The sequence below is a fragment of the Equus asinus genome, chromosome 15, assembly GCF_041296235.1.
Source record: "Equus asinus isolate D_3611 breed Donkey chromosome 15, EquAss-T2T_v2, whole genome shotgun sequence".
NCBI lineage: Eukaryota > Metazoa > Chordata > Mammalia > Perissodactyla > Equidae > Equus > Equus asinus.
The window spans coordinates 25,577,605-25,591,518 of NC_091804.1; the positions used below are offsets into that span (position 1 = coordinate 25,577,605).

Here is a 13,914-nt window from a genome sequence, read left to right on the forward strand (position 1 = left end):
TAACCCAGGTGAGCAGTCGTCCCCGCCCGTGAGCTCCGCCCCCTAGGACACCGCCTCCGCCCTCGGGCCTGAGCCGCTGCCCGGGCCTCAGCTGCAAGACCTGCGCCCGAAGAGCGGGCCGTGCGCGCGACGGGCGCGCATGACGCAGGAGGGGCGGGTCTGAGGAGCAGGACGCGCCGGGATAGGGCGGCAGGTTCGCGCGGAAGGGGCGGGGCAGGTCAGGGGGCGGGGTTTCGCGGGAGAAGGTCTTTGGGCCGGGCTTCCGCGTGCGTTGGTCTGGCGGGCGAGAGCGCGCGGCGGGGGCGTGCCGGCGGGCGGGGCGGGGCTAGCCGGCGGCGGTGGGGGCGACGGCAGCGGCGGCGCTGGGCTTTGCGAGCTCGGCGGCTACAGGTCCCGCGGCGGCGCCTGCGAGGGACCCGGGCCGCGGGTGGAGGCCGGAGGCGCGCGGCGGCGGCTCTCGGCGATGGTGGGCGTCCCTGGACCGGCCGCCTTCCAGCGTAAGCGGGGCAGGAAGGCGGGCGGCGAGGGGGGCGTGTGAGGGGCCTGCAGCTCCACAGGCGCGAGCTCCCGAGAGGCCCCCGGCGCGAGGCTGGGGTGGGGAAACTGAGGCCCGAAGCAGGGCGCAGATCCAAGGTCACGCGGCGGGCCGGGCCTTCCCGGGCTCCCGAGGCCGCCCGGGCGCTTCCTGCGCCGCCCGGAGAGCTCGGGGCTCACAGTGTGAGCGCAACTGGGGACCGCGGCCTCGGAGCCCAGGCCCGGCCGGCGACCATCGGGCTTGCCCGCGGACAAGGATTGTTTTGTTTCCCGGCGCTGGGGCCACGAAGCGCGGCTCCTGGGGAAGTGTTATGTCCAATTTCGAGGGACGTGTGGCCGGTGGTGGAGGCGAGGATGCCCCTCCCAGGGGCCTGTTGAGTGCAGGCTCAGGGGTCGGACTGCCTAGGTTCACATCCCAGCTCCCCCACTTAGAGGCTGTGACCTTGGTTCTCTCCGAGCCTCAGTTCCCCCATCTGCAAAATGGAGGCGTGCAGTTTCTTGGGTTTTGTGAGCCCAGCAGAATGCTGAGCAGACTCTGGCACACACACAAGCGCGAAAACTGTCATTGTTGTAATCGCTAATAAACCTCATCCAGTGAACCTCGCTCCCAGTGAACCTCGCTTGGAGAAGCCCGAAATTGGGCTCTGTCTGTGTATTGGAGATTTTGTTTTGTCTTCTGTTAGTCCTGCTTTATGATCCAACTGTTTTCCTACCTCCGTTTCTCCATTCCAGCTTTTATCTACGATTCCTCTTAGAATAGAATTCTTTGAGATCCTTGGGGGAGGGGTGGGAGTCTTTTAATAATAATAAAATTTTAATTGTTTCTTGTTACAGCAGCAATAATAGCCAAGAGTTTTTGAGCAGATGGCATTTTGTATTTTATTCATTTGATATTTATTAAATGATCTATTAAGTAAAAGTATCATTCTTGGCTTTCGGAATATAGCAGCAAATTGGACCAAACCCAGGCTTTGAGTTTGGTTGGGGGAAGGGGAGAGAGGACATGGTAAATGAGGAAACAGATAAATCCATTTTGCATGTTTTCTCTTATTTAATCCTGGTGACAACATAAATAAGAGTTAAGTATTTGAGTATGCCCATTTTACAGAGGATGAAACTGAGGAACAGAAGGAAGCCTGTGATCTGGCCTCAGAGCCCCTAATCTTCAACACATAAAGGGAGGCTTTACCAGCCTCTCCTCTTTGTTTGACACCATTAAATGTTGGATTGAAGAAATGCAAAGTATCCAGCATCCAGCTAGTGCATTTTGATAGTCGGCTCTGCAGTTGCTGCTGTTGATGGTTGATTCCTTCCTCTTGGAGCATATAACTGAAGAGAGGCAGACAGTGGTGACCCTTTAGGTTTGACAAAGGTGCACCATTTCAGGAAAGTTCCCTATATCTGAACTTAAATTTTTTATGTCTAAATCTTTTTTTTTTAAAGATGTTATTTTCCTTTTTCTCCCAAAGCCCCCCTGTACATAGTTGCATATTTTTAGTTGTGGGTCCTTCTAGTTGTGGTATGTGGGATGCTGCCTCAGCATGGCTTGGTGAGCGGTGCTGTGTCTGCGCCCAGGATCCGAACCGGCAAAACCCTGGGCCGTGCAGCGGAACGCTCGAACTTAACCGCTTGGTCACGGGGCTGGCCCCCAAATCTTTTTTTATGCAGTTTTCAGTTTAAATTATGCCCCAAAGTACAATTTTTGGTTCTATTATGTAACTAAAGCTTTATTTATTTAATTTTTTCAGTGTTCCTAAGAGAAATCTATATTACATTCCTAGGCAGTGTGTTTCATGTATTTTTTTTTTAATCTAGAAGCATATAGTAAGTTGCTTTAAAATATTGAGGATTTCTTTTTCCTGCTTTTTCTCCCCAAAGCCCCCCAGTACATAGTTGTATATTTTTTAGTTGTGGGTCCTTCTGGTTGTGGCATGTGAGACGCCGCCTCAGCATGGCCTGATAAGTGGTGCCATGTCTGCGTCCAGGATCTGAACCAGTGAAACCCTGGGCTGCCACAGTGGAGTGCACAAAACTTAACCACTCGGCCACAGGGCTGGCCCCTGAGGATTTTTTTAGTGAGGTTCTTACAATACACTTGGATCCAACATTGACCTTCTGCTAAGCTCCAGGCTCTTTGCTGAGGGAGGGCTACAAAGGTGATTAAGAGCAGACCCTTGCCTCCAGAAGCTTACTCATAGTCTTGATTGGCTAATTTTTTTTTAATTGATTTTTTTTTTAAAGATTTTATTTTTTTTCCTTTTTCTCCCCAAAGACCCCCAGTACATAGTTGTATAGTCTTCGTTGTGGGTCCTTCTAGTTGTGGCATGTGGGACGCTGCCTCAGCGTGGCTTGATGAGCAGTGCCATGTCTGCACCCAGAATTTGAACCAACGAAACACTGGTCCACCTGCAGCGGAGCATGTGAACTTAACCACTCGGCCACGGGGCCAGCCCCTAATTTTTTTTTTTTAACTCTTTTTTTAATATTGGCACCTGAGCTAACAACTGTTGCCAATCTTTTTTTTTTTTCTTTCTGCTTTTTCTCCCCAAATCCCCCTGGTACCTAGTCGTATATTTAGTTGTATGTCCTTCTAGTTGTGGCATGTGGGATGCTGCCTCAGCATGGCCTGACGAGTGGTGCCATGTCTGCTCCCAGGATTCAAACCGGCAAAATCCTGGGCCACCAAAGTGGAGCGCGTGAACTTAACCATGTGGCCAGCCCCTTGGCTAATGTTTTTAACTGAAGTCCTGGGCAGAGAATACAGGAGCTCAGAGTCCCTGGGGGAAGTCATCTAGAGCAGTGGCCGCAAATGTTTTTAGTGTTCTTTCTGTCAGTAAATAGGGTTGAGTATGCACACATATGTGAATGTTTGTTTTAAATTACAATTACAGTGTTGACTGTACTCTGTATTGTGTACATTTTATAATGTGCGAAAATAGATATTTTACAAAAGGATGAACTAAAGCAAATATAAGTAGAAGTTCCAATATTGTCTTTCCACACCCCGTTGTGTGAATAATACCTGTGCCCCCTGGGGTGGAGACCATTGGTCTTGTAATGGGACCTTCCCCTCAACCCATGAGGTCTGTTGAAACTGTTGAGTTGTGCCTAGGTTGAAATCTTGGGGTCTATCCTTACTAGCTTTGAGACTTTGGGCATGTTGCTTAGCCTTTCTATAAACTTTATTTTCATCATCTGTAAAGTTGAGATGATGGGGAGTTCCTACCTTATTTGCAATTTTATTGTGATGATTGATAATATGTATATGTTAATATAATGTATTAATATATATATTAATATGTATAAAGTACTTATACTGGGCTTGACGCACTCTGTTTTGGGTGCTGTTAGTGGCTGAGGATGCAAAGATGCCTTAGGGTCTCAAAGTCTAGTAGGGCCCCTGCACGGGTACATGGACAATGACAAAGTGCTTTAAGTGCTCCGAGCAGAGACTTTTGGGGATGCAGAGGAGGCTTAGCTAATTGTTCTTTGAGAGTGCAAGTAAGGTTCAGGTAAAGAAGTGACATTTGAACCAGACCTAAGAAGGAGAGGGTTTTTTTCCAGTAGGAGGAGGAGTGGACCTTATTGGCCAAGGATATAGAGTGGAAACTGGAGGCTTTTGAGAGCTTGGTGAGTAGTTCTCCAGGATCCGGACCTGCAGGGAACCTGATTGAAGCTTGTATACCTTATTAATAGGATAACAGTGAATTCTGGCTGGACTTGTGCCTGGCAGGGGCCAGATGGCAAGGAAGCCTCTTCTAGAACTTTTCACAGCACCACAGCCCTTTCCTCTCTGCTGGCACTTACCTCATTCTGCCTTCTTCGTTATCAAAGAAGATAAACTACTAAATATAAACTGTGTGAGGGTTATGAAAGTATCTGTATTTTTGTGATTTTATCTTGCCTAGCAAGGTAAGTGGAAAGTCCGTAAGTGTGGGCAAAGGTGTATAAATCATTGGACCTTTCAAAGAATTCTCAGGATACAAGTGGAATGGTAAATGATCATACTTAGTAGTGAAAAACTTGCTTACAAATATTTTACGGTAGGTAGGCCCCGTGCATTACTATTCAAAAGAAGTGAGAACTGTCATGTTCAGTAACTCTTTCCTTATCTGGCAGTTACCCAGTCGGATGAAAGAAGAGATGTGAAAGTGCACCAAAAAGACTTCTTTGAGGTTGAATTAGGTGCCTTCCATTTGCTCCTCTGGGTCCACATTCCATCCTTTCCCAGCCTGTTCTCTGCCCTGGGTGCTGACTTACCTACATGGACTACATCAGTGGGCTTCCTTTCTCTCTGTGGTTACAGAATTTAATTCCCCTGTTCCCTTCCTCTGAGTGTTGCCTCTGCTTACAGTGACCGTTGATTGAAGATTGCTGTTCCTCTGAAGGTGGTTCTCTCTACATACATGACTTGCTCCTTCTAGGTTTGGAAAGCTTTTATTCCCTGTGTTTCTTAGGCTTAGAGGTACTCTCATTAGTCCCAAGGAACTGCCACTATCCCTGTGGGTATCTTACATCCTGCCCACACCTTTCTTTATAGTCCCCTTATTAAACCCTCTTTGAATTATCCTTACTGGAATATGCTATCTTTCCTGCTGGGCCCATGACTATGATTGAAGCTTGTATACCTTGTTAGTAAGATAACTCCTCAGAATTTTCACTCAAATTTTACTCAGATTCTGCATATGCTTCAAACAAAGATACTGTGAGCCCAGCTCATACAGATTTAAAAGCACTACACCAGGTGAAGAGAGGGGCTACTCAAGGTAAGCAAACTGCCAGTGAGAGAGAGAGTCTCATCCTCTTCTGTGGTCCTTACCTACTATGCCACATTGATGTATTTAGTCATTTTTTCCCCCAAACCATTGGATAAGAAAAAAAATGGAGTAAGATTAAAAGCACCACAATCTGTGACCACAGTCAAGACAAGTTAAATTGCAGTTAGTAACCTGCTTAAAAAGGCAGAAATGTACATGAGGCAGGTTGTTTGGCACAATGGAAAAAGCAGGGGCTGGCCCCGTGGCCAAATGGTTAAGTTCGCGCGCTCCGCTGCAGGCAGCCCAGTGTTTCGTTGGTTCAAATCCTGGGCGAGGACATGGCACTGCTCATCAAACCACGCTGAGGCAGCATCCCACATGCCACAACTAGAAGGACCCACAACGAAGAATATACAACTATGTACTGGGGGGCTTTGGGGAGAAAAAGGAAAAAAATAAAATCTTTAAAAAAAAAAAGAAAAAGCGGAATTTGGAGACTGGCTTTGGGTTTGAGACCTAATTCTGTGGGAAGTTAGTCAACCTCTGAGACTCAGTCTATAAATGGGGATGATTCCTGCTTAATAATAATGACTAGGGGCTGGCCCCGTGGCTGAGTAGTTAAGTTCGTGCACTCTGCTTTGGCAGCCCAGGGTTTCGCTGGTTTGGATCCTGGGCATGGATGTGGCACTGCTCATCAAGCCACACTGAGGCAGTGCCCCATGTGCCACAACTAGAAGGACCCATAACTAAAAATATGCAACTATGTACTGGGGGGCTTTGGGGAGAAAAAGGAAAAATAAAATCTTAAAAAAAAAAAAGACTAATATTGGATGTTTATTTTGGGCCACATACCATTCCAAGCATTATACTCACCTTTTGCCTTTTAATCCCACACTTTTAGGTAGGTAGATACCTTCATTTTACAAATCAGGAAATTGACTCAGATGTCATAAAGCTAATAAATAACCAAGCCCAGATTAAAATCTAGATCTTTCTGACTGCAGAGCCTGAGCTCTTAATATTAAGGTAGCTGTTATTTGAAATGTGTTGGCAAACCATTGCTGATGGCTTAGTGGTTAAGATTGGCTTGCTTTGCTTCCTCTGCCTGGGTTCAGTTCCTGGTTGCAGAACCACATAAGTGTTTTGTCAGTAGCCATGCTGTGGTGGTGGCTCACATAGAAGAACCAGAAGAACTTACAACTAGACACAACTGTGTACTGGGGCTTTGGTGGGGGAAGGAAGAAGAAAGGAGGAAGACTGGCAACAGATGTTAGCCTAGGGTGAATATTCCCCTGCAAAAAAAAATTATTTTAAATGTGTTGGCCATTGGGGCTGGCCCGATGGTGCAGCGGTTAAGTTCGCACGTTCCGCTTCTTGGTGGCCTGGGGTTCTCCGGTTTGGATCCCAGGTGTGGACGTGGCACCACTCAGCAAGCCACGCTGTAGCAGCCGTCACACATATAAGGTAGAGGAAGATGGGCACGGATGTTGGCTCAGGGCCAGGCTTCCTCAGCAAAAAAAAAAGGAGGACTGGCAGTAGTTAGCTCAGGGCTAATCTTCAAAAAAAAATGTGTTGGCCATCTATGAATGGGAAAATTGAACTCTCCTTCCTATGCTCTGTGTCATTGTAAAGTGCGTACATTTTGAAAGGTCATTTAAGTTATCAAAATACAGCATTTATAAGGTGAGGAAAACAGTGCTTAGAGATAACTAAACATTACTGCTTTATAGAACTTTGCCTGGCTGTTTCTTCCCTTTTTGGGGGGGAAGTTCAGAACCTTTGTTGCTTCTATACACTCCTCCCTAGCACCCCACCTCTACTTTATGGCAGAGTTGAGTGAAGTGAGCTGAAGGCCTTGAGAGTAATATTGCTCCAAAACCTTAATTACTTAATCACCTGCTATCTGCATGTTAATTTAAACATTTTCTTTTTCCTTTTTCTCCCAAAGCCCCCGGTACATAGTTGTGTTCTTTTAGTTGTGGGTCCTTCTAGTTGTGGCATGTGGGACGCCGCCTCAGCGTGGCTTGGTGAGTCTTGATGAGTGGTGCCATGTCCGTGCCCAGGATTCGAACTGGCAAAACCCTGGGCTGCCCTAAAGCAGAGCGCACGAACTTAACCACTTGGCCACGGGCCCAACCCCCTGCATGTTAATTTAGAATTGACATTTCGGTGAGTCCTAGTGTAGAATTGAGTATAAGTTTTCCTATTCGGAACAAAGTTATCCTTTGATTTCGGTTATTTTTTAGGGTTGTTGACTTTGGTTGTTTTGAGAGTTAGGACTTCTTAAATTGAATCTTGGACACTTGTAATGATTTTTGTCTTTATCTTTGACTTTTGAATACATTTATGCTGATTTGGAACCGGTTAGTTTTCCTTCATATCAATAGATTCTAAAACTAAGCAGAGAGATTGACTTTAAACTTGTTATTGAGTATTAAGCCTGTTGTCTAGGGTATGCAGAACTGGACTATGGTCAGTTACTTGAATTTAATGAATGCTTTTAGGCAAGAAGGATCATTTAAATGATAGTGTACAATGAATGAAAGCAACATTAGGATCATGATCAGTTAATTGACTAAGTAACATTTCTCACTTGTGAGTTTTATCCTCATTCCTTAGTTTCAGAGTATTGTTTTGAATCTCATAGAAAGCGATCACTCAGTTGTAAAGATTTACTTGAAATCCCTTAAAGTTTGAAGGCTAATGCGGGAGAATCTCTAGAGATTCTAGAGAAGTTATTGTTTCTGCTTTGGTAAGATACCCAGAAGAGGGGCCTCACTGACCCATGTGCAATATGAGCTAGTGTATGTACATGTGACGGAGCCTGTCTCTGGGTTTTATTATGGCTGGTTAAGAAGCTTTTTGCTTCTGTCTCTGGTTTCTGTCTCTGGACCCTTGAAGGCCTTGAGGCTATCTAAAATTATAGAGGCTGGCGTACCATAAATTAAATTTGTGAAATGAGTCCATTGCAGATATGTCAACTGAATCTGACTTTCAAGTCCAATTTTAAATTCTTAAAAAAAAAAGTCTTTGCTAGATTTTCTGCTGAGTGCTTTTCATGTGTGTCATCTCATGTAATACTTAGAACAACCTTGGGGGGCAGTTAGTATCTCTGTTTTACAGATGAGGAAATAAGGCTCAGAGAAGTTAAATAAATTGTTCAAGGTCACACAGTTAATAAGTAGCAGATGCACTATTCAAACTTAGTTCAGTCCTGGTGTCGAATTCACTCATTATACATTGAGATCTGGGTCCAAAACCCACTATTTTTTACTGTTTGTCACATGGCTCCTTCCTCTTACTAACTAGAGGTTTTTAGACGTGGTTCCAGAGGATCCCAGAGCTCCCTGAAAATACTTTGTTTCCCATCATCTTCGCTCAACAGCCTTTCTTTCTCTAACATCATTTCTTATTAAAAAAAAAAAAGTCGTAGGATGGGCTATAGTTTAAAGACTGTTCTGTTAGGTCTTGGTCTTTGTCAGAGGTATTCTAAACTGACCTTAGAGATGAATTAAAAAAAAAAAAAGGCAACAGAAACTCTCTGCAGCCTTTACCAATTCATCCCATATGTTTCCTGATCTTAGCAGTGAAGCAGATGATGGCAGTGAACATCAAAAGCCCAAGAAATGTCCATGTCAATTTTGCATGGCCCCGTGAGGAGCTGTCATATGGATCATCAAATATAATATATGGACTATGCAGTGAACCTTTACTTTGGAATGCAGCTCTTTAAGATTTGATTCTCCCCTCTGTTTTGTATTGCTATAATTAAATGCAGAAATCAAAGTAAAATTCAGAATAACTCAGAGTTGGATATCCTTCTGTCTGCCTCTATAGGTTTGGAGTTGGCTAGACCTTTCAATTAAATTAGCTGATGGCGACAAATATGTAATCTGACCTCTCCAGCAGCTCAAGTGAAATGTTAATACCAGGCATAGCACAGCTCCCTTGACACACTACTTTGACCTTTTCCTTTCTTACAAATGTTTCCCTTATTCCTTTGTTAACTTAGCCATCTCCATGTAGAGGTCCTGCCTGCTTTTAATTTTTCCAAGCTACATGAGAACAGACATTCAAACAGCACAGATTTATTCATTTCTACCTTATATCCCTAGAGCTACACTAATTACGCTCATGGTTTCCTCTCTTTCACATGTAGTTTTTAGCTAGTTTACTGTCTCTTTTCCACCACTCGTCTTTCTTTCCACCACAGTAAAAGCTAAAATATTAGTGACATTTTTCTCCACTAAAAATGTGGCAGGGTTCTTTGTCAATATTGAGAAAGTGATGATGTCTTTGATTTTGTTTCTCTCTAGAGAAGTGGGGCCAACCTTGTGGGGAAGAGGCAGGCAAAAAGCAAATCCTCTTTATGGCTGAGATTAAAGGTAGAGGTGGATTAGAAGAGGGAAGTTCTGAGTGATGAGGGCGAAGTAGACGAAGAAGTGATGGTCTTTTTTTTTTTTTTTGTAGGGAAGATTGGCCCTGAGCTAACATCTGTTGCCAATCTTCCTCTTTTTGCTTGAGAAAGATTGTTGCTGAGCTAACATCTGTGCCAGTCTTCCTCTATTTCATGTGGGATGCTACCAGAGCGTGGCTTGATGAGCGGTATGTAGGTCCGCACCCAGGATCTGAACCTGCAAACAACCCCAGGCCACTGAAGCAGAGTGCGTGAACTTAACCACTATGCCAGCCACAATGATGATGGTGTTATGTCCTCTTGCATTCATTGTCCTGCTGCCTAGAGCTGCTTAGAACTCAGCAGCTCCAGTTTTCATAAGCTCCCCCTTAACTTTCCCTTGGTGGGTTGGTCTGGCTTAGTGGTTTAAACTATTATCTCTCTCCTTTTTTTTTTTTTTTGGCAGGGGAAGATTTGCCCTATGCTAACGTCTGTTGCTAATCTTCCTCCTTTTTTTTATTTTTTAATTTTTTTCCCCTGCAAAACCCCAGTACATAGTAGTGTATAGTTGTAAGTTCTTCTGGTTTTTCTATTTAAGCTGCCACCATAGCATGGCTACTAACAGATGAGTGGTGTGGTTCCACACTGAAGTGGAGCCCTCGGAACTTTAACCGCTAGGCCATCAGGGATGGTTCTATTATCTCTTCTTAAATACATTACATGATACTATAAGCTGCTTTAGAAAAACATAAGCATATTCAAGGATGGTGATTTGCATTGTAAAAAAACACTTTTTGTATTCCTTTTTCTTTTTTTATACACTTTGTATTTTGATGTAATTTCAAACTTACAAAAAAGTTGCAAGAGTAGTAGTAAATTCTTGTATGCTGTTCACCTTCATTCCCCAAATGTCAGCATTTTACTGTTTTCTGTATTCTTTTTCTCTGTACATATGTTTATTGTTTTTCTGAATTATTTTAGAGTTAGTTACAGAGGACGGCTCTTTACCCTAAATTACTAAATGTATATTTCCAATAAAGTAGGACATTCTCTTATGTAACCACAGTATACTTCTGAAAATCAGGAAGTACAGCCTTGATACAATATTATTACCTAGTATACCTTATTCAGTAGTCTTTATTCAAATTTTGCCATCTGTTCCAATAATGTTCTTTAGAGGAAAAAAATTTTTTTTTTCTACTTTAGGATCCAATCGAAGATTACGTGCTGCATTTAGTTGTCCTGTCTCCAGTCTCCTTAAATTTGGAAAATCCTTGACTTTTTTTAATGGTTTGGGGCGTTTATTTTGCAGAATGTCCCTCAGCTTGAATTTGTTTTCCTTTTGAATAGATTTCAGATTATGCATTTTGACAGGAGTATCACAAAGTGATGTTCTGTCCTTCTCAGTGCGTCATATCAAGAGACACATGATAGCCATTGTTACAGAACTGATGATGTTAACTTTGAACACTTTAATGTGATGTCTGCCAGGTTTTTCTCCACTTTAGAGTTATTATTTTTTCCTCTTTATTTAGTAAGAATCTTGTGGGGAGATACTGAGTCCATGTAAATATCTTGTTTTCATCAAATTTATACCAGCTAATTTCAGCATTTGTTGATGATGTTTGCCTAATAGTTGTACTATGATTTTCTATTTTTGTTTTTAAAGATTGGCGCCTGAGATAACATCTTTTGCCAATCTTTTTTTTTTTCCTTCTTCTCCCCAAAGCCCCCAAATACATAGTTGTATATTCTAGTTGTGAGTGCCTCCGGTTATGCTGTGTGGGACGCTGCCTCAGCATGGCCTGTTGAGTGGTGCCATGTCCTCACCCGGGACCTGAACTGGTGAAACTCTGGGCTGCTGAAGTGGAGTGTGCGAACTTAACCACTCGGCCACGGGGCCAGCCCCTGATTTTCTATCAGTTCTTCTTCACTTATTAGTTAATATTCTACTGCGGAACATTTTCTTACCTTTATTTATATGTATATATATATATATATATATATTTATTTATTTAAAACAAGACTGTGGATTCTTGTTTTATTCAGTAGGTTATAATCTGTTACTATCATTCATTGCAATGTTCACATTGTCTCAAATTTGACCAGTGGGAGCCCCTTCAAGCTAGCTCTTGTGTCCTTTTGACAAGTTCCTAATATTCTTGAACCCCTTCCTTATTTTCTGGCACAAAAGGGTGTTTCAGGCTTACTTTTTCTTCCTGTCTGAGCCTTGGAATCAGCCATTTCACCAAGATATTTCTGTCCTAATTCCTGTTAGTGGAGAAAATTATTGAGAAATCAAGACCTGGGCACCATGCGTGCTCATTACTATGGGATGTCATTGCTTCTCATAATGGACAGAGCTAGGAAATGTATGTATATACAAACACATAATATACACATACACGCATATGTATCTAAATTTATTTCTGTTTTTATCTGTATATTAAAAAAACCATGAGTTCGTACTAATACCTCCAGTACCACAAAGATCATTTAGCCTTTCTCCTTTCCATATTTGTAAGTTGCTTCTCTTAGAGAGGGATTGTAAGCCTAACTCACTTAATCCATAGTGTATTTACTTATTTGCCCAATCTTAGAATATACAGAAAATAGCTCCAGAATTGCTCACCCATGTTATTGTGAAATACCTACCAACTGGAGTTCATTTGACAAACATGTTTGTTTATAGGTTTTTTTGGTCTTTAAGGTCTGAGGGTATATGGTCAATGTAGGGTGTTTAAAAGTTACTTTGGGGTATCTCCTTAATCTTTTTTTTTTTAAAGATTGGCACCTGAGTTAGCAACTATTGCCAATCTTCTTTTCTTTTTCTGCTTTTTTCTCCCCAAATCCCCCGAGTACATAGTTGTACATTTTAGTTGTGGTTCCTTCGGGTTGTGGCACGTGGGACACCACCTTGGTGTGGCCTGACAAACAGTGCCATGTCCACACCGAGGATCCGAAGTAGCGAAACCCGGGCCACCAAAACGGAGTGTGTGAATTTAACCACTTGGCCATGGGGCTAGCCCCTCCTTAATCATTTAAAATGCATTTCAGCTTACAGAAATTTTATAGGTACTTTTAGAAACAAATTTACCACTTAAAGCCAGTGGCTGGCCCTGTGGCCGAGTGGTTAAGTTCATACGCTCCACTTCAGTGGCGCAGGATTTCGCTGGTTCGGATCCTGGGCATGGACATGGCACTGCTTGTCAGGCCACACCGAGGCGGTGTCCTACATGCCACAACCTGAAGGACCCACAACTAAAATATACAACTATGTACTGGGGGGCTTTGGGAGAAAAAAGGAAAAAATAAAATAAGATCTTTAAAGCCAGACACAGGTGAAAAAATATTCATTTTGTATGATTTCTTTTTTTTTCTTGGTACTTCTGTCTTGGTAGAATTTCAGAATCCTTGAAAGTTTTTTCTTTTTTGAGGAAGATTAGCCCTGAGCTAACATCTGCTGCCAATCCCCCTCTTTTTGCTGAGGAAGACTGGCCCTGAGCTAACATCTGTGCCTGTCTTCCTCTACTTTATTTATTTATTTTTTTTGAGGAAGATTAGCCCTGAGCTAACTACTGCCAGTCCTCCTCTCTTTTTGCTAAGGAAGCCTGGCCCTGAGCAAACATCCGTGCCCATCTTCCTCTACTTTATATGTGGGACGCCTACCACAGCGTAGCTTGCCAAGCGGTGCCATGTCTGCACCCAGGATCCGAACCAGTGAACCCTGGGCTGCTGAGAAGCGGAACGTGCGGACTTAACCGCTGCGCCACCAGGCCAGCCCCTTCCTCTACTTTATGTGTGAGACGCCTACCACAGCATGGCTTTTTGCCAAGTGGTGCCATGTCAGCACCCGGGATCTGAACTGGCGAATCCCAGGCCACTGAGAAGCGGAACGTGCGCACTTAACGGCTGCACCACTGGGCCAGCCCCTGGAAGGGCATTTGATTGACTCAGCCATGGAGTGACTTCCTTACCCCAGGTGAATAGTTTTTAAATTTTATTTGGGCCTAGTAATTTACAGCTGCTGACTTGTTAGTTTCGGCAGATAGTGAAGAATTAATTTTTTTGTGTGTGTAAAAGACAGAGTGATTTGCTCCTGAGCCATTTGCCTTTGAAACTTCAAAGAAGGAATTTTGAATTTTTTTTTTATTGAGTTAATGATAGGTTACAATCTTGTGAAATTTCAGTTGTACGTTAATGTTTGTCAGTCATGTTGTAGGTGCA

At 43.5% G+C, this 13,914-nt stretch overlaps 1 protein-coding gene across 6 annotated transcripts in view; it reads left to right on the forward strand.

Moving 5' to 3' along the window:
* The first annotated feature begins 327 nt into the window (after window positions 1-327).
* Window positions 328-13,914, forward strand: part of CBFA2T2 (CBFA2/RUNX1 partner transcriptional co-repressor 2) — a 139,616-nt gene continuing 126,029 nt past the window's right edge. For 4 of the 6 annotated variants that reach the window (XR_006514109.2, XM_044748478.2, XM_044748479.2 and 1 more), the window contains exon 1: window positions 329-497. Coding sequence is in view for 4 of the 6 variants with exons in the window: in XM_044748478.2 (XP_044604413.2) it covers window positions 464-497 (34 nt within the window). In the remaining 2 variants the exon portion in view is untranslated. Of the gene's footprint in view, window positions 498-13,914 lie in introns of all 6 variants that reach the window. The other 2 variants (XM_014828787.3, XM_070485764.1) reach the window with 2 other exon arrangements.